General features: G+C 42.0%; 1 protein-coding gene across 1 annotated transcript; it reads left to right on the top strand.

Annotated features, from left to right (window-relative positions):
* The first annotated feature begins 2,341 nt into the window (after positions 1-2,341).
* Positions 2,342-25,180, top strand: LOC105922228 (NACHT, LRR and PYD domains-containing protein 3-like). The gene is made up of 12 exons (XM_036130336.1): positions 2,342-2,528; positions 4,411-4,528; positions 4,613-4,738; positions 6,859-6,948; positions 7,220-7,298; positions 7,445-7,670; positions 15,359-17,132; positions 17,223-17,396; positions 21,559-21,729; positions 22,600-22,773; positions 24,465-24,511; positions 24,641-25,180. The coding sequence occupies exons 2-12, from the start codon at positions 4,452-4,454 to the stop codon at positions 25,156-25,158; spliced, it is 3,456 nt and encodes a 1,151-aa protein (XP_035986229.1). The 5' UTR covers positions 2,342-2,528; positions 4,411-4,451; the 3' UTR covers positions 25,159-25,180.
* Positions 25,181-25,845: the final 665 nt, after the last annotated feature.

Here is a 25,845-nt window from a genome sequence, read left to right as displayed (position 1 = left end):
CAGAACGATCCTCTAAAAGGTAAAGTAAGAGCTTGTTTTCCGCCTTAACCCATTAGAATTAGCCGTGAGAAGGTTGTTTTCATCAGAACCAGCAGTCAGCTGGTTCTGATGAAACAGTTCTGGCTGTGATGTCGAGGAGAAAACTGCGGTTTATCCTCGACGCTTCGCTGAATCCTAGTAATAATCATTGCGCTTTTACACAGCTTTATATGGTAATCGGGCCTGATAAATATAGAGACTTTATTATCATTAGTTTAAATAGTAACTATATGAACTAGTAACTAGAGAAAATTAAAAACACATGTACAGTGCAGGTCTTTATGTTTTCAGCCTTTAACAAAGATTTAAATATTTTACATTTCACATAAGCAGATGAAGAAAGTACTTCTAATATTTCAGAACCTCTTTCTGGAAAAATAGACTTAGACCCAGCAGATCAGTTATACCAGGCTTTCATTTTCGATGATTCCTAGAAAAAGATAAAGCTTTTGTTTTGGAGGAAACTTGTCCTGTCTTGATTGGCTGCTGGTACCAGCACCCTCCTCCTCCCACATGAACCTGCAGGGCAACAATAGATGGTTGTAGGTTGGGTCCATCTGCTGGTCAAAATGTGGAAACTCGGTTATTGAATAAACCGGAGCTGGAACCAGACACAGCCTGTATAGAAGGATAATAACCCTAATGAACATAGTACACAAGCCAAGCCCAGAATTCTAAGCGATGAACTAATCCTCTTTCGCAGTAGATCCAGAATTGATTCCACTGGTGTCGTGGGCTCTGGATCATAAATATAATCATCTTGAATTTAATGTTTCCTCCTGGGAGGTTTACCGCAGTTCATTTTTATCTGATGGTTTCTGTTAAAAATCTGATATTTATAAGAGCAGAAGCATCTTATTTCTTCCACTACTGATTTCAACCCATCACATTGTAGCAAACTGGGTTTCTCATCTTTAACTAGGCCTTTTATCCAGGTTTAATGTTTGTTTGTTTATTGAAAAAATGTAAATGAGTTGAATAAAATAAAAGCTTCCAGCCGATGATGCGGTTCTGATCCTATATGTTAAATAATGGAAATAAACGTTCAGGTACCGTTTGCTCCATGTTTAAAGAGCATCACTTCCCTACAAACTATGATTACGCAAAAACTGCCATAAAACTTACAGAATTAAATATATACGTTGTTGCCTTTAATTTTGTAATTAGCAGGAAAGCTGAGTGAGTTAAACAGTCAACCAACATTAAGGCAAAAATCTGTTTATTAACTTTATTGGTAGCTTGGAGAGAATAAACATTGACTGGATGATTATAATGTGATCAGATTCATGTGAGCAATAAAAAAATCAACAGAAATAAAATAAATTTTCTTTCAGAAGAAAAATATAAATATGCTAAAGTTCATGCCCAAAGTAGTTAATAAACTAGAGTCAGTCTCAGTTAAAATATTGTAAATAAATTACTTTAAGAAGTATGATTTCAGTAAATTATAACCTAGATTTTACCATTGGTGTTGACTGTTAATAAATAAACATGTTATTTCAGGTCCATCTCATCTCTACTTAATCTAATTAACAGCCAGTCTTCATCTGGTTTGTGTCCCTTACTTTTCTCCAATAAGAACAATAATTAAACCTTTACTCTGTTCTCTTACATGTATCGGCTTGACAAGAAAGGAAGTAAATAACTTATTGTTCTGCAAGTTGGAAAATACTAGTTATATAATTTCTATCAACTAATCTGAGGGGATTTGATCTTGTTTAATATGGTTAAATGAAATCAGACATTTGTTGGAAGGGAAATTCAGTTAAAAGGAAATAAATTAATAAAAAGTTTTAATCATCCATGCAATGTTTGAATTCCTTAAATTTCTGATATAGTCAGTTTGTTGCAATTTAATAATGCAGAGGCTGGTTGTGATGCATATTGATGATTCAGGAAGAGAAAAATCCAAAAAAAGAAGAAATTAGGTCCCACCTAATTATTTTAGCTGAGGCCTGTTTGAATATAGAAAACTATTTGGGAAATACGCAGAATCATTGTTTCTCTTTAGATTTCATTGATAAAGGAAGTGACATCAGCATAAATGAATTTAGCAGGAAAGCTAAACCACCCACTGCTTCTGACTGGTGATTATCTGTTGCTGCTTGTTTAGGTTTCTGTGTGATGTCCTAACAGGAAGTTACTTAAAGAGGAAATTCAGTACCAATAAAACATTGCTTATGAAAGCATAAGATTTATGCTTCCTCTTTCATAATTGAAAATCCCTTTTTAAATTTTTGCTTAAAGTGCTTTTCTAGTTCAATGTCCTTATGTTGCAGCTCAACAGATAAAGAATGCAAAAAGTCCTAAAATTGCCCTGAGGTGGAAAGCACCTGAATGTTTTTCCACCTTATTATCAGCTCATACCCATCTGAGCCCATTGGCTGGAACGAGGAGCTGCTCAGCAGGTCTGGTAGGTTAGCAGATAAACAAACACTCTGACAGTGTCTGAGCTCTACGGGACCGACGGGACGCCAGAAAGTCTCCAGGTATTATATTTTATTATTAACAGTTTACAAATAATAATAAGTCATCATTTCTTGCCTAGATTACTCATTTCAGGGATGATTTCAGTTGTTTGGATGTTTTTCTTCTGCAGTCAATTTCAAATCATTGTGAGGCATTCATGAACAGTCGGCTCTTTGTTTCCTCTCAGTGACTCTGAATTTGAAACAAATGATCTTATTTCTGAAAACTTAGTCCCATAATAGCCTAGGACACTAGGGCTGTCTCAGCATAGCAATAATGTTACAGTAGCATGCCATTCTGTTAAAGGTGACAACGTTTTCCACAACTTTTAAATTTAGAAGTAGACAAGAAAATGTTCCATTACAGGACACAAACATATAAAAGAAGGTGCTTTGGTCAGACGAGACCAAAATTTTACTTTAGGCCAACATACAAAACGCTACTGTATGAGTGGCGGAGAACTAAGACTGCACATCACTCTGAACACACCATCCCCACTGTCAGACATGGCGGTGGCAGCATCATGCTATGAGGGTGCTTCTCTTCAGTAGGGACAGGGAAGATGGTCAGAGTTGATGGGAAGAAACTTCAGTCACTAGACGTACCCTGAAAGACTTGCAGCTGCAGCTGCAGCAAAAAGGTGGTTCCACAAAGCATTGACTCATTTTGAAAAATGTCCTTTTCAGATTTTTAATTGTGAAAAATGTTTTAAATCATTTATAATTTCTTTCTCTTCTGCAGTGGTAAACCACCTTGTGTTGATCTTTCAAATAAAATCCAATAAACGACTTATTATTATTATGTGTGTAGTCGTAATGTGAGAACGTGTGGAAAAGTTATTTTCCACATATTCTTTCCTTTTGCTTAACGGCCCTGTGCGCAGTCAGTGATTTCAATTAGAAAATGACTGTTTAACCATTGAGACAGTCTCAGAAGGAAACATTTTGGTTTTAGTCAGGATTCTCATCTTAAGTGTGAAAAACCTGTTAAAATGATGAGCAGAATACTGAGGGCCACATTCCTTTAGACTAATTAAAGATATTCTTCCATTTCCTGCAGCAGAGAGTTTCCTGAATTCTTAGACAGGAAACCTGTTAGACTCCATCAATGCCCTGCTCTTAAAAACTGAACATGATGAACTTCAACAGCTTTGTTACATTTTTAATTTATTATTGGATTTAAATGTTCGAAAGCTCAACATTTTTGTCCATCTTGGGATAAGTGCTGTACATTAGCAAAGGCTGAAGGTGTTTCTTTGTGCTTTATTAAACAAACTATTTGCTGGAATCAAACCATTGCCTCTACCATTAAAGCCTGATAAATCAGTTTCCTGCAGCTTCAGCTCAGTCATCCAACACACTGCGCTGCGCATCTTCTGCAGGAAACTATAGAACGCCTCAGAACCTACAGTCTGGGGCTGTGAAGCTGCACCTGTCAGACTTCATAGTCAGACAGGATCCACTTTAAAAGCTTTTGTTTAGAGGTTTTCTAAAAGAATTCAGTTTCAGCCTGTTACCATCAATATTAAAGATACCTGAGACTTGCTTTGTTCAACTTCTCTTCACCAGAACGCCTTAAAAACTCATAATGAAAATGCAAATTCTTAGTTATCTGAGTCATGGCAAAAGCAAATAGGCTGCAAACTGAGGCAACCGGACTTTGGCTCAGTTCTTTCTGAAAAGGTTTCAACACCTATCCAGGAGTCCATGTCAGTTCAGGTGGCTGGCACTGAGCAACCTGTAGTAGGTGCACTAATAATGAGCTGGAAGCTTTGAACACTGATGCCGTATCATCTATCAGCTAAAAGGGTCTAAATGTACTGAACAGGACTGTAGATGTTGCTCCATCATCTTACACCTGTTAAGCTGCAGCTCCATAACAACATCAATGTTTTCTGGTCAGATGAAGGTAGAAGGTGTGTGAGCTGAGGTGAACTGAGCAGCATGAACCAGCGTGAAGACAGAGAGGACAGAGTCCCTCCCTGTGAGACACCTCAGCATGGAGAACCTGAGGACCAGAGGTCAGATCACCTTCTCTCACTGTCCAGGACTCTTCTCCATGTTAGAGCTCAGGACTCACATGACCAACCCATCTTTGTTCACAGGAAAACACCAGAACCAGAACCAGAACCTGCACCTGAACCTAAATGTAATCCCAAATACTTCAATAAAGGTGATTCAATGGAGCTTGGAGTTGATTTTCAATCAGACCAACCTTCACCTGCCAACAGGTGAGTGTTTCTAAATGTTCAAACCAATGACTTTAAACTAATTTATCTGCAACATATTAATGAGAACACAACTATCTCACACATGTCCGCGTTGACATGTGAAGCTCAACACTAACACCACAGAGAGAGAGAGAGAGAGAGAGCTCTACCATTCACACACAACAGTCAAGGTCAGATTTATTTATACAGCCCATTTCCGACAACTCTAGCTGCATAAAGTATGTTACAAGCAAAAGAACTCAATGAAAAAAAAACTGTGTAAAATAGATTAAGAAAAAATCAAACAAACATAAAAATCAAGAAAAATAAAATACAAAAACAACTATTTAAAACAATGACAATAAAAACAAAACACTTGGGTCATCTTGCACTAAAAGCCATTTCATATAAATACGTCTTCAAATTTGATTTTAAATGATCCAGAGTTTGTGCAGATTTAATGTTAAGAGACGGGATGTTTTCCCATCGACCTCATGGTTATTTTTGGAGCAGGAATAAAGAGCAGCTCAAATAGGTAGGTGGGAGCATGACCATTTAGACATTAAAAAAAAAGGCGTCCTGTGTTTCCCTCTCAGTTGTAATTAGTTAGTAACTCATGGTTAATTTTTTACCCTTGCTCCATTCCTGACTGGCTACATAAGAATCAGAAATCAGAATCAGAAATACTTTAATAATCCCAGAGGGAAAGTACAGTTCCAGTACAACCATCCATCACATACATCACAAACATTTCAGGGGAACGATTGACTGAGGCCTTGCTGCCGAGGACCCCACCTTACACAGTTACCATGGGGCGCTGCCTTTAACTCTGTGGAATGATAGGAGCCACATATAGTGAGGGGGAGGGAAAAAATACATATTTCACACTTTATCCTGATTCCAGGATACAGTTTCAGATATCAAAGAAATGAGAAAAGCACATATGACGAGACAACATTTAAGCGGGAGACCTTGGAGACTAGTTGCATGAAGGTCATATGTTTATGTGAGCATCAGTTATGTGTTTCTGTTTGGGTGAAAGTGTTTATATTTCTGTGAACGCTCTCCAGAGGCCATTGTCCTTGATGTTATCAGCCGGCCAACTGTTCAGAAAGCATCGACAGGTGTCAGCGGGGGAGGGGGGTAGCCGGGGAGCGTTTCTGAGCATTCTCTGCCATAACAATCTAGAAATAGAGATAGGGAGGGCAAATATGTTATTTGTTGTGAGGGCAAGCTGCTCTGACTTTCCCGTCAGCTTTAAGTCTTTGCTGGCTCCAAATGGCGAATCCAATATTCCAAATTGTTGGGCTGTTCCGCGCTTCACTTACAGATTTTATCCCCTCACCACCTTGAGTTCAAACACCAAAGTCAGTCTGTGTTCCAACGCAGCCAGCTTTTCGGCTCTGCTCCTCCACCTTCCAGATCTGTCCGTTCACTGCCTTAGTGAGCGCGTCATGCAGCCGGCAGCCTGATCAAGGCCAAATGGCTCCGACATCCGTTGTATTTGCTGACACATAAAAAATCCACCAAATCCAATAAGTAGAATTCCAAGTATCCTGAATCCAAACATGCAACGTTTCCACGTCCAGGACTGACTAAGTTGAAAGACACACCATTTTCCATTCAAGAATATAGGGTGTATCCCACGAAATGAGTCAAATCAGGACCAGACGGGTCCCCCTTACGTTGCCTACCTGTCGAAATTTTTTTTATCAATATCATTGAGAGACCAGTTTTCCAGATCCATAGTTTACATAGTTTATAGTTGGGTTTATATGAAAAAAGTGCTCAGAAAGACGAAAACACAGCAGCAGCAGGAGGGTGGGGGGGCAGAGCCAGAGCAGAGAGAGAAAGCAACCGTCACCGAAGAGAAAGAGAACAGAAGACATCTTTGGCCAACAGTGGACTAGCAATCTGTTCACATGAGAGCTCTACTCCACTCAATTACCACTGTGTTATTTTCTGAGTAGGGTTCAGAAAACCCATCTGGGTTGAAAAAAAATGCTGTCAAAAACTCTCAAAACACAGAGAATGGAAAAGAGTACGGTGCATTGGGGTCGATAGAAAAGTCCCATAATCGACCAGGACTTCTCTCTATGTAGCTTTCAGCGCTCACATCTCCCATTTCTCTTTCTTCCCAGGAAACTATCAGAACCTCACCCCAGCTGTGTGTCTTTGAGGAGCAGTGATTCAAAGGAAATTGGGGTTGATTTCAAATCATCAGCAGAGAGGTAAGCTGTGAACCTCATACTTTTTCCTTTCTCTGTCATGTTGCCCAGGTTTAGCTCTCTAACTCTTGTGAAGCTAAGGCATTCAGACCTGTTCTGAGTGTGATTAAAGATGAAAAAGTGTTTCTGATAGGAAAGTTGTGGTTGAAGCGTTTAAAATGAGATGCTTTTCTCTCTTCTGGGTTCTGTGGTGTTTTCCTGGGCCAACAACCAAAGACAGGACACAGGTGACTAATGTTGTCATTTATGATAATTGTTCCTGGTTCCTCCACAGAGAGGAGCAGCAGAGCCCAGAGGTTCCCAAGGCTCCGTCTCCCCAGCAGCATCAGACACAGCTGGACTCCATATTTATGGTCTGTACCTGAACGACAGCTGGTCTTCCATTGGTTCTGTTCAGTCGTCTCCATGCTCGACTTTGTGGACCAGAGGACTCCATGTCTGTCCAACCTGGTTCTGATGTTTGGCTCCATGATTTCATTCATATATTGTTCTGTTCCAGCTGCTGGAGGACAGCATGGTCACTTTTGTGAAGAAAGAGCTGAAGAAGATCCAGAAGGTTCTGCGTCCAGATTACCCAGAGTGCTCAGAGAGTCGGTGGGGGGATGAGGAGGTGTTGGAGGGGGAGGATGAAGAGCAGAGGAGCAGCAAACAAGCATTATTGAAGATCACAGTTTTCTTGTTGAAGAGGATGAAGCAGGAGGAGCTGGTTGAGCGTCTGCAGACCAGTAAGAAGATTTCTTGGATTTATTTTGCATTATGTCTTAGTTCTGAACCATGTTTTGGGTGTCCAGAACCGTCCGTCCGTCTGTCCGTCTTCTTCCGCTTATCCGGGGTCGGGTCGCGGGGGTAGCGGCTTCAGTAGGGAGGCCCAGACGTCCCTCTCCCCGGCCACTTGGGCCAGCTCCTCAGGAGGAATCCCAAGGCGTTCCCAGGCCAGCAGAGAGACATAGTCCCTCCAGCGTGTCCTGGGTCTTCCCCTGGGCCTCCTCCCGGTGGGACGTGCCCGGAACACCTCACCAGGGAGGCGTCCAGGAGGCATCCTGACCAGATGCCAGAGCCACCTCAACTGGCTCCTCTCGACGTGGAGGAGCAGCGGCTCTACTCTGAGTCCTCCCCGGATGACTGAGCTCCTCACCCTATCTCTAAGGGACAGCCCAGACACACTACGGAGAAAACTCATTTCAGCCGCTTGTATCCGGGATCTCGTTCTTTCGGTCACGACCCAAAGCTCGTGACCATAGATGAGGGTAGGAACGTAGATCGACCGGTAAATCGAGAGCCTCGCCTTTTGGCTCAGCTCTCTCTTCACCACAACAGATCGGTACAGCACCCGCTTCACAGCAGACGCTGCACCAATCCACCTGTCGATCTCCCGCTCCATCCTCCCCTCATTTGTGAACAAGACCCCAAGATACTTGAACTCCTCCACTAGGGGCAGCACATCCTCCCCAACCCGGAGAAGGCACTCTATCCTTTTCCGGTTCAAGACCATGGTCTTGGATTTGGAGGCACTGATTTTCATCCTGGCCGCTTCGCACTCGGCTGCGAACCGCTCCAGTGAGAGCTGTAGATCACGCCCTGATGAAGCCAATAGGACCACGTCATCCGCGAATAGCAGAGACGCAATCCTAGGGCCACCAAAACGGATCCCCTCAACACCTTGGCTGCGCCTAGAAATTCTGTCCATAAAAGTTATGAACAGAATCGGTGACAAAGGGCAACCTTGGCGGAGTCCAACTCTCACCGGAAACGAGTCCGACTTACTGCCGGCAATGCGGACCAGACTCTGACACCGGTCGTACAGAGACCTGACAGCCTTTATTAAAGGGTCCGGTACTCCATACTCCAGAACCAATACAATTAATGTTTGAAGTAAAGAGTCTAAATGTGGAGCACACACCTACAACATCTGGGAAAAAGGTTTTCAATGTTGTATTGTATTGTTGGCATTGCCCTACTTAACTGGGCTTCATCAGAATTTGAACAAACATCAAGGTCAAGTCAGTATATATGCAGGACATGCCGAGTATCTGGCTGAAAATGTCTACATTTATAGTGTGTCCAGTGATGCCAGATTCAATGTTGATGGTACCAGCAAAATGAAAGGCTAACTGGAAGCATGTAGAGTCACACAAGGCTACAAAACATGATAACCAAAATAAGAAATAAGAGACTGTTCATTAAAGGAAAATTTACATCACAGGACAAAACATTTGCTGTAATGGGGTACCGCGCACGTGACGTCACCGTCTCAAGAGCAACGCCCCTTTTGCCGCTTAGGTAGGGCAGACAGTTACAGAACGCTCGTAGCAGCCAGCTATTACACGCGCAACAGAACCAGCGATATGACCGACTTTGCAACCATTAAACTTTCCCAAGACGCACGGTTTACTGGTTGCACTGTCGAAGAACACACCAACCTTCAGCTCAAATGATGGCTTGAGTGTCGAGGGCTTAAAAAGACTGGAAAACGGGCCGAGTTGATGAACGGTAAGCTTTGTTTTGTTTGTTCCTGCGCGGCGATCATATCAGGTGTGGGGGATGCGCGGCGGTCATGCCGTCGTCGGCCGTTTTTTGTTTGTAATCACCGTCCAGGAATCGGTTTATGTTTAATGTTTGTCTCATTTGAAATGTTTTTGAGTAGGCTATCCTGGTAGCAGGGTATCATGTTAGCGCCTGCTACCATGATAGCCTATATGCTATCATGGTAGCAGGCGCTTCATTATTAACATGTCGGTCACCAAAATACTCTTACCTGTCCACTACTTGATGTTGCTGGATTTGGGTCAGGATGTTCTTCGGTTGTGCCCTTTCCTCCGACAAAATGCTTGCTACATATGTAGGCCGACCGCACCGGTGTACCCAGCGCACACATTTCTCCTTGGCACTCTTGAATTTCGGGAAAGTAATGAAGAAAACATCCTTCATATGCGTCCGATCAGCGTACCTCGAGTCGCTGTTGCACGTTCCATAGCAACAATGTTTAAACACCATGGTCTTAGATTTGGAAAAAGCAGTCGTTTTAACGAGTAAAACCTAGGCTAACGCACGTCTCTTTTACAGCAAAACAGCGGCGGGTTTCCGGAGTTTGCCCTATTGCGTACCACGTGATGTGACGTTATCGTGACGTTACGTTTCTAAAAATAGCTCGCTCGCGGTTCCCCATTGGCTCTACTTGTACTACTCTGTACAAGTAGAGTGCGACCAAGTACCTTAGTAGTTCTTGCTCTGCACAACTTTTTTCTCAATCTTAAAATGCAAAAATTGGGGACAGCTTTTTCAGGGGATAGGCTGTCCAAATCGGATACATCTGGTCAGCCTATTCTTGAACTACTGATGAAAACCATGAGAACCAGGGGAAGGTGTCCTGCTGGTTTTCTGAAATGAGGATAAGTATCTGCTGCGTAATTGTCTTATTAAAACTCTCCACCAGACCATCACTCTGGGGGTGAGGTGACACATGCCAGGAACCCCCCTGGAATAACTTCTGGGCCTGATTTCCATGAAGGGTCCGGGCTGTTCCGACCAGCAGAACACCACCTCCACGAGGATGGCATGCCTGCAGCCACTTGATAAAATAGTCTATGGGTGTGAGGAGATAACTGTTTTTCCTAACCGTGTGACAAAACTGGCCCATGTGGTCCTCACCCACCCTTTCCATCAGTGCTCTAAAGGGTTGTTGTTAGAGCCGAGCAATGGTCTGGTCCAGTGGCCCCTTGTGCAGAAGTCCATTAAAGAAATTGTAGGCTCATGCCACACATGGATGACGAGACAGATCATCCATGTTGAAATGTCTTCCCTTTGCTCTCTGTTCTGCACAGTGGCATTAAAGGTTTGGAGCTCTTCTAGCTAATGGGCTATCTATATAGTATATTTGACTCCCTTAAATACATCAGTTACTAGAGAGCAGCATGCTCTCTCATGATAATGGATGATAGGTTACAGTATTCCAGAAGCTAGCACACCACTCTCTACAGAGAGAGGTGTGTTAGCTAGCTGCATTAGCTAGCGCTAGCTGCACTGCTAGCTGCACTGCTGTGTTAGCTGCACTGTGGCATCTACTCTGTTATAACGCCTGGTGCACAGATGCAGTCGATCAGAACTTTCTGCTCCTCTGACCTGGAATATCTCACAGTTAGGTGCAGACCATTTAAACTTGCAAGAGAGCTTAGCTCTGTTATCATAATTGCAGTTTAGATCCAGCAGAAAGCTAATGCTACATTAACTCTAGAGGAGCTTTACAGCTTTGTCACCAGTCAAATGAACAATAATCCAGAGGCAGCTGTGATTGTTGTTGGAGACTTTAATCATGTTGAACTAAAGCTGTGCTCCCCAAGTTCCATAAATTCCTCAATTTCCCGACCAGAGACAATAATCACTCAATTGAGAATGATGTATTGTTAGCATTTCACTCAGCTCTCACTCACAACCGAACACCTATGTTAAGATGCTTCCCATGGACTGTGGTGAGTCTCATCTCCAACAATAATGAGACCCACTAAAAAGATAAGGTCCACAATCTAAAACCCTTGTGCTCCAGGAACAACCTGGAATTGAACACTAACAAGGCCAAGGAGGTAATAATAGATTAGAGGAGGTCCAAGAGGACTAAGGGGTGGACCTGTTTCTGTTGAATTTGCATGTTATCTAAGCCATTCCAAGGCCTTTGTTTGGGCAGTGGTATATAGCTTGGTACTCATCATTACTCCAGACTTTTTGCATTGAGAAAGCTTCCTGGAGAGGAAGCGAAACGTCTTCAACTACGGAAAACAAGTCCAGTCGTTTTGTTTTTTACTTTTTTTGGAATGTCCAAGAGGACTGAAAACACTCCTCTTTGCATACAGGGGGAGCGTGTGGAGTGTGTGGACAGCATTAGGTTCTTGGGCAGTCACATCTCCTCTGACCTCTCCTGGTCCGTAAACACCTTCCACCTGGTGAAGAGGGCCAAACATCAGCTCTTCTTCCTCAGGAAACTGAACTGGACTAGAATTTTCACTAAGCTGTTAAAAAAGTTTTACATTGCTACAAAAGAAAGTGTTTTATGTCTTAGCATAACTGTGTGGCTTGGAAGCTGCACAGTGAAGGAAAAGAAGGACTAAGCACGGTTGTTGAGGACAGCCCAGGGAATTGAAAGAAAGACTTCCCTTATAGTCCCACAGAGGGGAAATTTTGTCTCTACATCTAACCAATCCCTCAGGGAGCAGTGGGCTGCCTACACTGAGTGATGCCCGTGTAGCAGTCTGGAGTACCGGTTACTTGCGACCTTCTCAGAGCACAAGCACACTGCTCTAACCACTAGGCCACCACTCCCCCAATTGTGGGATTCTATCTGCAGCACGAGTCCAGAGAAGGGCCAGACGCATTGCCACAGTTCCTAAACCCTTGGGCTGTTTACCTGAAGGCAGTGGAATAAATCCCTGTTTGTTCCACTGCCTTCAGGTAAATGGAACAGAAACATCAAGTCCAAAACGAACAGACTTAGCTTCTTTGCAAAAGCTGTAAGAGCTATCACCCCCTACTTAGAATACTGAGTATGTACACGTTACAATATCACTACTGTGACTGTATATATTTTTTCACACTTTGAACCATCAGGAATGTTTAATTTTGCAGTTTCATGTTTAAATAGGACTGACTATAAGATCGCAGTGCGATGTTTAGCTTTGTATACTTTAATCTCCTTAAAAAAACTGTACACATTGTTTGCTCTGTTATTACCTTGTCAACATTGCTTGTTGTTTATTGTTTGTACCCTAAGTCAGGGCATGGCCCAGAAAAACTTTTCACCACAGTAAAATGCGGTGAAAATAAAATATTCTTGATTCTTGATAGTGTAAACAAAACAGCAATACAGAAAGACGAGGAAATGAAAATCAGGGCTATTTAACAATCAAAAATGAGGGAATGCAACAGAAAAAAATCACGTGAACTTCTGTTGTTGCAAGCACGATTTCAGCTGCTGGAGCAATAGCAGGCCGTCTTTTCCTGAGGAGCAGTATGTGTAGGGGTATGCGGAGAAGTTGCACTGGTTTAGAACTGTAATCATAGTCAGTGTGAGCCCGGCATCAAAGTTATTAACAGTAAGGTTCAATATAAGAGTTACCAATATTCTGTAGCCCTTACTGTTCTATTACAGTGAAATGTTTTGATGAGGATATGGCAAAATTGTCCTGATTCTTGTTCTCCTACTCATGAGTATCTCGTTCTTTAGGCTGGTATACTTTTATGTTATCTTAATCACTGCTTAACTCAAATTAATCTTGGCTATCCTCAACTGGACCCCTTATGATGAGCAACATAAATTTATGTTGTTTTCCCTCGCCTGGACTCGGGTCACTGGTGCCCCACCCTGGAGCCAGGCCTGAAAGTGGTGCACGTTGGCTAGCACCTGGAGCTAGCACTCCTCAGGAGGGGGAAACAGTACAGTATCAACACTGTTTATAGTGAGGGTGGTCTGCTGCTTACCTCGACTCGGGACGTCGTGCGTCGGTGGGCGGAATACTTCGAAGACCTCCTTAATCCCACCAACACGTCTTCCATTGAGGAAGCAGAGCCTGGTGACTCTGGGTTGGGTTCTCCCATGTCTGGTGCTGAGGTTGCCGAGGTTGTTAAAAAGCTCCTCGGTGGCAAGGCCCCGGGGGTGGATGAGATTCGCCCTGAGTACCTTAAGGCTCTGGATGTTGTGGGGCTGTGTTGGTTAACGCGGCTCTGCAGCATTGTGTGGACATTGGGGGCAGTTCCCTTGGATTGGCATACTAGGGTGGTGGTCCCCCTATTTAAAAAGGGGGACCGGAGGGTGTGTTCCAACTACAGAGGAATCACACTCTTAAGCCTCCCTGGTAAGGTCTATTCCGGGGTTCTGGAAAGGAGGGTCCGTCCGTCGGATAGTCAAATCTCGGATTCAGGAAGAGCAGTGTGGTTTTCGTCCTGGCTGTGAAACACTGGATCAGCTCTGCACCCTCAGCAGGATCCTGGAGGGGGCATGGGAGTTTGTCCAACCAGTCTACATGTGCTTTGTGGATCTGGAGAAGGCATTCGACCGTGTCCCCCGAGGGATCCTGCGGGGGGTAATCCGGGGGTATGGAGTACTGGGCCCTTTAATAAGGGCTGTCAGGTCTCTGTATGACCGGTGTGAGAGTCTGGCCCGCATTGCTGGCAGTAAGTTGGACTCGTTTCCGGTGAGAGTTGGACTCCACCAAGGTTGCCCTTTGTCACCGATTCTGTTCATAACTTTTATGGACAGAATTACTAGGCGCAGCCAAGGTGTTGAGGGGATCCGTTTTGGTGGCCTTAGGATTGCGTCTCTGCTATTCGCAGATGACGTGGTCCTATTGGCTTCATCAGGGCATGATCTACAGCTCTCACTAGAGCGGTTCACAGCCGAGTGCGAAGATCAGGATGAAGATCAGTGCCTCCAAATCCGAGACCATGGTCTTGAATCAGAAAAGGGTAGAGTGCCTTCTCTGGATTGGGGAGGATGTGCTGCCCTAGTGGAGGAGATTAAGTATCTTAGGGTCTTGTTCACGAATGAGGGGAAGATGGAGCGGGAGATCGACAGGCGGATTGGTGCGGCGTCTGCTTTGAAGCGGGCGCTGTACCGATCTGTTGTGGTGAAGAGAGAGCTGAGCCAAAAGGCGAAGCTCTCGATTTTACCGGTCGATCTACGTTCCTACCCTCATCTATGGTCACGAGCTTTGCGTCATGACCGAAAGAACGAGATCCCGAATATAAGTGGCCGAAATGAGTTTTCTCCGTAGTGTGTCTGGACTGTCCCTTAGAGATAGGGTGAGGAGCTCAGTCATCCGGGGAGGACTCAGAGTAGAGCCGCTGCTCCTCCATGTCAAGAGGAGCCAGTTGAGGTGGCTCGGGCATCTGGTCAGGATGCCTCCTGGACGCCTTCCATGGTGAGGTGTTCCGGGCGCGTCCCACCGGGAGGAGGCCCAGAGGGAGACCCAGGACACGCTGGAGGGACTATGTCTCTCTGCTGGCCTGGGAACATCTTGGGATTACCCCGGAGGAGCTGGCCCAAGTGGCTGGGGAGAGGGACGTCTGGGCCTCCCTACTGAAGCTGCTACCCCTGCGACCGCAGGGGTAGCAGATTTATAAGCAGAATAATTCAATGTCACTGTCTGACATTGAATTAGACCAAAATGCTCCAGTTTTAATCAATTTAGTAGTACATAAATTATATATTTATGCAAGTCCCTGATGCTTAATTCTAAATAAACTCCCACAAGTTTTTAAATGGTAATTTAATAATAAGTATATATATATATATATATATATATATATATATATATATATATATATATATATATATATATATATATATATATATATATATATATATATATATATATATATATATATATATATGTGACATACCATTAAAAATCTTATATTTCTGTTCCAGGGCTTCTTCCCTCAGCTTTTCAACATAACCTTAAAAACACCTTGAAGAAGAAGTTCCAGTGTGTGTTTGAAGGCATCCCTAAAGCAGGAAGTCCAACCCTTCTGAACCAGATCTACACAGAGCTCTACATCACAGAGGGAGGAACTGGACAGGTCAATGATGAACATGAGGTCAGACAGATTGAAACAGTATCCAGGAAACCACACAGACCAGAAACAACCATCAGACAAGAAGACATCTTTAAAGTCCCACCTGGAAGAGATCAACCAATCAGAACAGTGATGACAAAGGGAGTGGCTGGCATTGGGAAAACAGTCTTAACCCAGAAGTTCACTCTGGACTGGGCTGAAGGCAAAGCCCACCAGGACATCCATTTCATATTTCCATTCACCTTCAGAGAGCTGAATGTGCTGAAAAAGAAGAAGTTCAGCTTGGTGGACCTTGTTCATCACTTCTTTACTGAAACCAAAGGAATCTGCAGCTTTGAACAGTTTCAGGTTCTTTTCATCCTTGATGGTCTGGATGAAAGTCGACTTCCTCTGGACTTCCAGAACCAGGAGATCCTGACTGATGCTACAGAGTCCACCTCAGTGGATGTTCTGCTGACAAACCTCATCAGGGGGAAACTGCTTCCCTCTGCTCTCCTCTGGATAACCACACGACCTGCAGCAGCCAATCAGATCCCTCCTGAGTGTGTTGGCATGGTGACAGACGTCAGAGGATTCACCGACCCACAGAAGGAGGAGTACTTCAGGAAGAGATTCAGAGATAAGGAGCAGGCCAGAAGGATCATCTCCCACATCGAGACATCAAGAAGCCTCCACATCATGTGCCACATCCCAGTCTTCTGCTGGATCACTGCTACGGTTCTGGAGAAGATGTTGGAGACCAACAAGAGAGCAGTACTACCTAGGACCCTGACTGAGATGTACATCCACTTCCTGGTGGTTCAGACCAAAGTGAAGAAGGTCAAGTATGATGGAGGAGCTGAAACAGATTCACATTGGAGTCCAGAGAGCAGGAATATGATTGAGTCTCTGGGAAAACTGGCTTTTGATCAGCTGCAGAAAGGAAACCTGATCTTCTATGAATCAGACCTGACAGAGTGTGGCATCGACATCAGAGCAGCCTCAGTGTACTCAGGAGTGTTCACTCAGATCTTTAAAGAGGAGAGAGGGCTGTACCAGGACAAGGTGTTCTGCTTCGTCCATCTGAGTATTCAGGAGTTCCTGGCTGCTCTTCATGTTCATCTGACCTTCATGAACTCTGGTGTGAATCGAATGAATGAGGGTCAAACCTCCAAGAAACAGAACCCAAAAATAATTCAGCTTCACCAGGCTGCTGTAAACAAGGCCTTGCAGAGTCCAACTGGGCATCTGGACATGTTCCTTCGCTTCCTTCTAGGTCTTTCATTGCAGACCAATCAGACTCTCCTACGAGGTCTGATTTCAGTGACCGAAGGTACAACCAGTCAAGAAACAGTCCAGTACATCAGGAAGAGGATCAGTGAAAACCTGTCTGTAGAGAAAAGCATCAACCTGATCCACTGTCTGAATGAACTGAATAGTCATTCTCTAGTTACAGAAATTCAACAGTCTCTGAGTTCAGGAAGTCTCTCTACAGAAAAACTGTCTCCTGCTCAGTGGTCAGCTCTGGTCTTCATCTTACTGTCATCAGGAAAAGATCTGGATGTGTTTGACTTGAAGAAATACTCTGCTTCGGAGGAGGCTCTTCTCAGGCTACTGCCAGTGGTCAAAGTCTCCAACAAAGCTATGTGAGTTCTTTTTCAGAAACACCATCTTGTCGGCTGGAATGAAATGGAAAGAAAAATAAATTAATGCCATCTGTTTAAATCTCTTTCCAGACTGAGTGGGTGTGACATCTCTGAGCGAAGCTGTGAAGCTCTGTCCTCAGTTATTAGAGCTTCCTGCTGGAGTCTAAGAGAGTTGGATCTCAGTAACAACAACCTGATGGATTCAGGTGTGAACCTGCTGTTGTCTGGACTGGAGAATAAACATTTGCAACTGGAAATTCTCAGGTTGGTGTGTTTTGTATCTGTGCGCATAATCTTTGAACGATTTGTAAAGATTATCAAAGCGACACAACGAACAAAGCTTGGCCACCAGGTATTCATTGGTGGGCTGCCAGGCCTGGGTAGGGGGTGGTTTTCTTGGTCTCCTTATGCTTGGGAAGATAGGCTAACAAGTTTGGTCATCTCTGATTCTATAATTTTACATAGTGCCAATTCACAGCATGTCATCTCAAGGTTCAAGCAATCCTGGCTGGGACCCCCAGTTTAACACTGGTCCAATGGACTGCATTCAGCCTTTCGAGTGTCAGGGACCACCACATGGCCTTCCTGCCGTGGCTTTGTCCTTAGTTTCTTGTGAAGGCCTACACAGATACTGCACAGATACATTTTACCCCTACCAGCACTCTGGAACTTTCCAGTCTGTTCCAATCACAGTCAGAAATAATCTGAATGCCTTACCTTCACAAGATTTAAAGAGCTAAACTTGGGCAACATGACAGAGAAAGGAAAAAGTGCGAGGTTCACAGCTCGCCCATTTTCTGATTGTTTAAAATGAATAAGAATGTCCTTTGAACCATCGCTCTGTACGGATACACAGCTGGGTGCAGGTTCTGGTAGTTTCCTGAGAATAAAGAGGGCCTGGAGGTGTAAGCGCTGAAAATGTCAAGGAGAGCAGTGTCTGTGTAAGTTAAAGGAACAATAAGTAATAATGACACCTAGTGGTTAAAATCAAAACAACCCATACACAAAGCCTTTGATGGAGAACAGCTTTTTACTCAATGGTGCGTTGTTGCTGTGAAATCCCACTAAATTTATACTTTCACAGGACAGGTAAATTATGTTGTATACTGTTCTATTTCTGGTCCACTTCTCCTACTTGCTTACATGTTTGCAGCCTGCTGCTCTTGGTTTGAATGGAGAAAACTGCACTAAGATATTAGTGATGGAGAGAACCGATTGTTTATAAGGAATGTTACTTCCATCCCAGGTGACAAATGAGTATGATTTAGGTTGATTTTACAGTAAATATCTTACTTTTGCAGCATTAAACTGGGGTACTCAAGTATCCATTTATCAGTCTAAGCTGTTTTGGTCCTCACTTTTTTCTGAGCTAGGGGTTAGGTTTAGCACTGAGGTGTTAATTATGAAAGGATGAGATATAAACCCCCAAATGTTAGGGTCAGAGTGAGGCCATAGAAAGGTGAGAAAATAAATGGAAGTCTATGGAAGTCAAGGTACGGTCCTCATTATGTATTTGAACCACTGCTCCTCAAGGACAGAAACCTGGGTCCAGGTAGTTTCCTGTGAATAAAGAAAGGTAGGTGATGTAAGTGATGAGCTCTGGGCCCATGGGCTCATCCTGATGGCTCCTGGGGGCTTCAGGGTTGTGGCTATTGGGGGATTTACTGGGGCCCCTCTCTCCTCTTCCCTAAGGTGGTGTTGGTTGTTTGTACCTGTAATACCTTATCGGTTGGTTTTGCTGTTCTTTTTCTTCATCAAGACATGTCTGTAATCAAAGTAATTGATTGAATTTATCAGGATTCCATTCTAAAGTAAAACCCGATCACGGAGGTTGGTGGAATAGGAAAAGTTAAAATTAAATAACAACATGGTAATAAGTAATTGTCCTAATGTATGGGGAGACAGTGTGGGGCAACAATAGCATAGGTGTTAGAGAGTTTGTCCTGCTGGTTTGATCTCCCACTCCCACCGTGTCAGTCATTGTGTCTTTGGGCAAGGCACTTCACCTGAATTGCCTGCCGGCAGTGGTCAGAGGGTCTAGTAGCACCGATGTAGGGCAGCCTCGCCTTTTTCAGTATGCCCAGGGCAGCTGTGGCCACTAACATAGCTCACCACCATCAGGGTGTGAATGTGCGAATGTCTGACCGTAGTGTAAAGTGCTTTGGGGTTGTTGGACTGGATAAAGTGCTAAACAAGTACGAGATAGGTATGGTTTACGTTTTTATGTCTCTACGTTGAATCAGAATAATTAGGTCTGTAAATTAATCAGATTAATTAGCAGTCTCTTTGGTCTTGTTGTCTTCCTCATGACTCAAAGTTCATTTCACTGGGTGGTTCTGTCTGGTGGTGTCCTGGCGCTGATGACCCCCTGTCTATTGTTCATAACCCATAAACAGATAACACACAACAGAGTGCAATTGTTATTCTTATCTGATCATAATTTCATTTTATCAGCAGATATGCTGGTACAAAATTATGTTTATCTTAGCGTAGAAGTTTGCACATACATGCAAATAATCTAAATGTCTAAATGTATATTCAGGAGTATTTGTTAACGTAAATCATCCAAGGCCTTACCTTTCAGTGTCTGGCAGTAGATTATCTGTACTACTTATTCCATGGATGTTTCTGCTTATTACAATGTAGTTAAGCTCCTCCTTATTTTACTTAATGCACAGTTAGTGCTTAGTACATTTAATGAGCTTGATGTGGAACCCTTTATTTAACCTTTGCTAAAATTACTATAAACAAGTTAAAGCTGTATTTTTAAAGACCTAAACAGTAAACTTTAAAGTTTTTAAAGATGCACTAATTTGTAGATCTGAGAAATATGTCCTTTGTAAAACAGAAACATTTCTAAACATTTCTTATATTCAACATAAAAGCTTGACTTTAGATTGAAAACAATTGTTTGTTATGCCTAATGTGAACTTCGTTTATTACTCCTTTAATCACATTATTGAATAATCTCAGTTTTGTCTATTCAAACCTTATTATTTAAGTCCAATTTGGATGGATTTGTGCAGCTCACTATATTTTAATGTTGCTTCCTTTAAATAAATGTTTCTATTTTCACTCCTTTTTAAATAAGAAATCTCAAATAACCACTGAAGGGTGTTATGCTGCACATCTTTGCAATATCAATGATGTCGTATTGTCTAACTTAAACATTGTCCATCTTTCTCATCTGCAGTGTTGGTTCAATTAGTCCAAACAAAATTGAAATAAAGCAATGTCAAACAATCCACATTAAAGGTACAGCACTTCTTTAATTTACTTGTGTGGTTGACAAACATTAAACAGAATGAAGTTTAGTCGTAAAATCATAAACCTTTCATTTACTCATTTATTTGCTGTCAACATCTTTATTTATCTTATTTTAAGTAAACTGTGTTTCAAAAGCTTCAAGAACCGAATGTTTTCTTTACAATAAACTAATTTAAACCCCTCTATTATTATTCTCAGCAATTTTTCTAGTCTGAATTATTTTAGGTTAATCAAGCCTCCCCCTTTGTGCTTTATTTCATTTAACTGAACTTTTAAGATAAAAGTTGTTCTGGCTTGGCATTGTTTAAAAACTCGATCTAAATCTTTGAGATGCTCTGCCAGGCGACCTTGGAAAGTGCCCTGATGGGACATTTGAGAGGTGGACTCTGTACCTGTCCATTTTGTCAGTCGAGGATATTGAAAATGTGTTAAAAATTGGCTTTATTATAACAAGGTTTCTGGTTTTTGGAGCTGCCAGCAGAGTGAGCACAGGAATACTGAGCATAGCACATTGAGTACACATGGACTGGGGAGCGCACATCCAGGCAAACAAGAAGAGACAATCTGGCAAATCATGGTTGTGGGAGGCACGTTTAAATAAGTAGACCTGCAGGTGAATTTGCTTGATGATAATTGGTGGCAGCAGGTGACACTGATTATGGTGAGAGGAATAGTGAATGAAGAGAGATCATCCGTTAACCTTTAAAGTAATGGGTTGTATTGGATTTTATTTATAAGCATCAAAGCAAAGGTGGCTGAATATGAATGTACACCACAACTTATCTTATCTTATAGAAAAATAATTAAGATCCTTTTTAATTTCCGCTGTAACTTAGGCATGCATTACTTTGTGTTGGTTTATCACAGACATTCACAGAAACATATATTGCTTAAATTTGTAGTTACTATGTGACAAAATGAAGAAAAATATTTAATTCTTGTCGGCACCTGATATACATGTCAGAGTGATGGTTATATATATATATATATATACACTTTGTTTTCTGCAATGAAGTTGCTCCATTATATCTACAGACGACTGAGTCATAGAAAACAATGAGCTCAGTCATGTATAGTTAACACAAAGTCAAAATTGATTTTATTGTTTCCAAGTTAAATGTCCTACCTTTAATTTGCTTTAATGTTGATTGTTATGCAGGCTTAATTTCTGTAACCTGACCCAGAAAAGCTGTGAGGGTTTGTCTTCAGTCCTAAGCTCTTCATCCAGTCTAATAGAACTTGACCTCAGCAACAATGACCTGCAGGACTCAGGAGTCACGCTGCTGTCTGCTGGACTCAAGAATCCGCACTGTGAATTGGAAATACTAAGGTTTGGATTCATCATCAGGAATTGCAACTGGGATTTTTAATGAGAATAATTTGTATTTACTTTATGTCTTTATATATGTTGTCATCTTTCATATGTTTCAAATATTTTCACACAGTTTTACTGTAAACTGTATTGAATGTTGTTTTTATCAAACGTTTGAATCATTTAAATATGTTTCAATATAAACCTAAAATCAATTAAATTGCTTTTAAACTGTTTTTTATCTGTTTAAAAAGATGATCTCATGGGGTGTTAAAATTATTGCAATTATTTACAGTGATTGAAGTATAATTGATGAGCAATTAATTACAATAATCCAAGGAATATTTCTAGATGACCCATCTGAAACTACATAACTCAATAAAAGGCATTAATATATGCAGTGTTAAAAGGTGAATAATTTAATTGTTTTTTTAACATAGATTTCTTTTTTATCTTACATTTTTAACACTTTTTCAAAGGTATTGCTTCCATTGTTAAAAGCTATTTACATTTTTGTAGCAGTACAATGATTCAACAACACAAATTGAACAGGCACCTAATTTAAGTATGTTTTTAAGGTTGGGGGAATTTAAATGGTTAACAAAACTGAAGGTAGAATTATAGACTATTCCACTAAAAATGTAATGGCCTTTGAGACATTTTGAAGACAATGATCCATAAACATGTGGTAACATGAACAAAAGAGTGATCAACCAGACAGAAAGTCAGCCTTCCTTCATGGACATCTTAGACCATAGACCTAAACCCTTTAGAAGAGAAGAAGGCATCATAGTTCTGGTTTTAAAAGTTTGTGTCAAATGTAACCTGTTTTTGATGACTATTATGCATAGTGTTCTCTGTTATGACTGTTGTTCTGTATACCTGTAGGCTGTCAGGATGTATGATTGCAGAAAAAGGCTGTATGTCTCTGGCATCAGCTCTGAGGTTCAACACCTCCTTTGTGAGAGAGCTGGATATCAGCTACAACAATCCAGGAGAGAAATCAGTGAAGCTACTGAATGAAAGACTGGAGGATCCACGCTGTAGCCTGGACACTCTCAGGTATGAAGAGCCCCAGATTTATTTATGGCTATGCTGGAATCTTTTGTCGATCCAGTTGGTGGAGAAAGGATAACACGTAAAGGTGCATAGCCACGTTATTTTATTATTGGTTGGATAGAAAGATTTTATGAAAGATTATTACGTCCTGCTGGCATATTAGTTGTTATTTTGGTGTTTTATGCTTTATTTTGCTCAACTTATTAGTAAATAAATCCTTTCATGTTTGTGTATCATTTTAATTGAAGTGTGTACTGCGCATTCGCAGCAGGGGTTAGAGCAAGGAAGTGGCTAACGGCTATTAGCATCTCCCAGAGAAACAATGAAGAAAAGTCCAAGATCCAGTGAAAAACAAACACAAAAAATATGATTCCAAGAGGGAAAAGACTGGAATGTCGTTGGGAATACAGTATGAACGTCGTACAGAATACAGTATGACCACAGAGTTGACTGACATGAGTAAATGTTCTGATATGAGGCTCTTAAAGTTGCTGTAGGTCAGTTTAGGTTGGTCTTTGATCATGCCGAGCTGCCACTTTACTGTGAGGCATTGCAGAGGGTCAGGCTGGGTTCGGCATTATTTATTAATGATTTATTAATTAAGCTAATTATTAAGATAGTTGTCCAGATATCGCTTCATGGTACCAGTAGTAACTCTGTCCCTGATCAAATCAAAGTCTCATTGTTGTCCCTTTTGCCAGGGGTCTCATGTACGAAAGAGTTTGTAGCTCTCATACTAAAAGTTAGTGGTAGGAAGAAATCTTTGAACTTGCTGCACACTACAAAGTCAGATGTATGGAACCGTGAGTAGATGTGTTTGGACTGTTTAGCAACAATAAAGCTTTCTGAGCTATCTAAAATTTTAGCTTCATCTAAACTTTCTACCTGTATGTTAGACCCGATCCCAACCAAGCTGTTTAAAGATATATTCCCTTTGATTAATGGCCCTATTTTAGACAGGATCCCACCTGACTGGTTAGGAGTTGATTTGCTGATCTGACCCATTTTCAGTTTCAGTGAGACCACCTTAGATGAATTATATGCGTTTCACGCACATCAGCACACAGACACTCAGACCGATGCTGATTTCCATCTATGTGTAACAAAAACAGGAATATTCACATTTACATTAGATGAAGGTTGTTTCCAGGTTGTTCAGTGTGTGTTATGTTATTGTATGAAGCTAAATCTGATTGTTTTTATTTGTAAAGCTTTAAACCATGAAAGCTCAGACTCATGAATAACGATCAGATTTGATGCTTGTTGAGTTAAATGAAAGTTTTATCATATTCAGCGCTTTGAATCATCTGTTACTGAAAAGTGCTTTACAAATAAACTTGTCTTGCTGTGTGGTTTAGTACTTTGTGGTTTGTTATTGTCGATTAAAACAATTTTTGTGACTGCCACCCATTTTGATGGGTTCATGTTTTTACATACCAAACTGTGCTTGAAATATTGTGCTTTTGTGTTTTTTGTGTGTACAAAGGTGTGGTACATGAGACCCCAGGTGTTAATGTCATTAACACCAAAACAGCCAACACTCTAACAACTCCCTCCGTATATTTCCAGAGTTTAGCTGATATTCACATTTATCGAGCAGAAATACACTGCTAACAAATAAAGGATCACTTTTTAATCAGAATATAACATTAGCTACATCAGCCGCTGATGATCTGATCCCCTCCCCCTTTCAGGGTGAAGCCGACTGGAGTCCAATGGTTGAAACAAGATGTAAAGAAGTGTAAGTGTGATTTTATTTGATTCATGACAACGAAGCAGCCATCTCCATACTGCCCCATCACTCATTCAGGAGTCATCATCAATAAATGGTCAATAACTGCAGCTGGAGTGTCTTTGTTCTCTCCCTCAGATTCCTGTCAGCTCACAATCGACACAAACACAGTGAGCAGAAACCTCAGATTGTCTGAAGGCAACAGGAAGGTGGAACATGTGGACCAGGATCAACTCTACCCTGACCACCCAGACAGATTTGATCTCTGTCAGCTGCTGTGTAGAAATTGTCTCACTGGTCGCAGTTACTGGGAGGTGGAATGGCATGGAAACGTTCGAATATCAATAAGCTACAAAGGAATCAGAAAGAAAGGGTCTAGTGAAGACTGCGTGTTTGGATTTAACAACCAGTCCTGGAGTCTGGGCTGCTCAGATCATGACGGTTACTCTGCTTGGCACAATAAGAGAATAACACCCATATCCTCCTCCTCCATGGCTAACAGAGTAGCGGTTTATGTAGATCAACCTGCTGGCATCCTGTCCTTCTACAGAGTCTGCTCAGACTCATTGAGCCACCTCTACACCTTTAACACCACCTTCACTGAACCTCTGTATCCTGGTTTTGGAATTTGGACTAATTCATCAGTGTTCCTGTAAAGCATATAAAGAGTTAACCTTGCTTGCAAGTTGAATTTTCACGATCCTTGTGCATTCACACACACACAAGAATCCATCTCGTACCGTTCCTGCTTCAACCATGAGGGCCCAAACCTAAAACACTTTGGGCCAATCACATTGCAGTATTGTGGTTTAAGGCGGGACATACCAGCTGTGACAAAAGCAAGAGCTGTTGAGCTCACAGCCGAACCAACATGGTAGTGCGGCAGGACATAGCTGCTGCTGTTACATCTGTTTGGTCAGAATCCACAATTTCATCTTTGAAATAAGAACAATAAGAAGAACCTTGAACAGCTTACCTTGTGGTTTCTTATAGCAGCTGCTGCTTACATTTTCATTTGATACTGTGATTGGGTAAAACCAACCTTTGGTAAGCTGGCAGTAGGTGTCAGTTCCCCCAATCAACTCTGAAAGTTCTACTGAAATTTCCTCCTTTCCCCCAATGGATTCAAATGGGGCCACTGATCTCTATTTCTTCACTGGATTGCTGATTGGCCATAGGTAGAACACGTCGCTGAGAAGCCACCAGCCGCCATATTGGTACTCCCTATTTTCCCCTGGTAACTAGGGAATACATGCGCTACAGCATCGAACAACGATGATTTTCTCATGTTCATGGGGGCTAAAGACTTTTAAAATGTCAAATACCATATACTGTTATGTGCA

Source organism: Fundulus heteroclitus, unplaced genomic scaffold (assembly GCF_011125445.2).
Source record: "Fundulus heteroclitus isolate FHET01 unplaced genomic scaffold, MU-UCD_Fhet_4.1 scaffold_340, whole genome shotgun sequence".
Taxonomy (NCBI): domain Eukaryota; kingdom Metazoa; phylum Chordata; class Actinopteri; order Cyprinodontiformes; family Fundulidae; genus Fundulus; species Fundulus heteroclitus.
The sequence above is the reverse complement of the archived record's forward strand: the minus strand, read 5'-3'. Positions and strand labels throughout refer to the sequence as shown.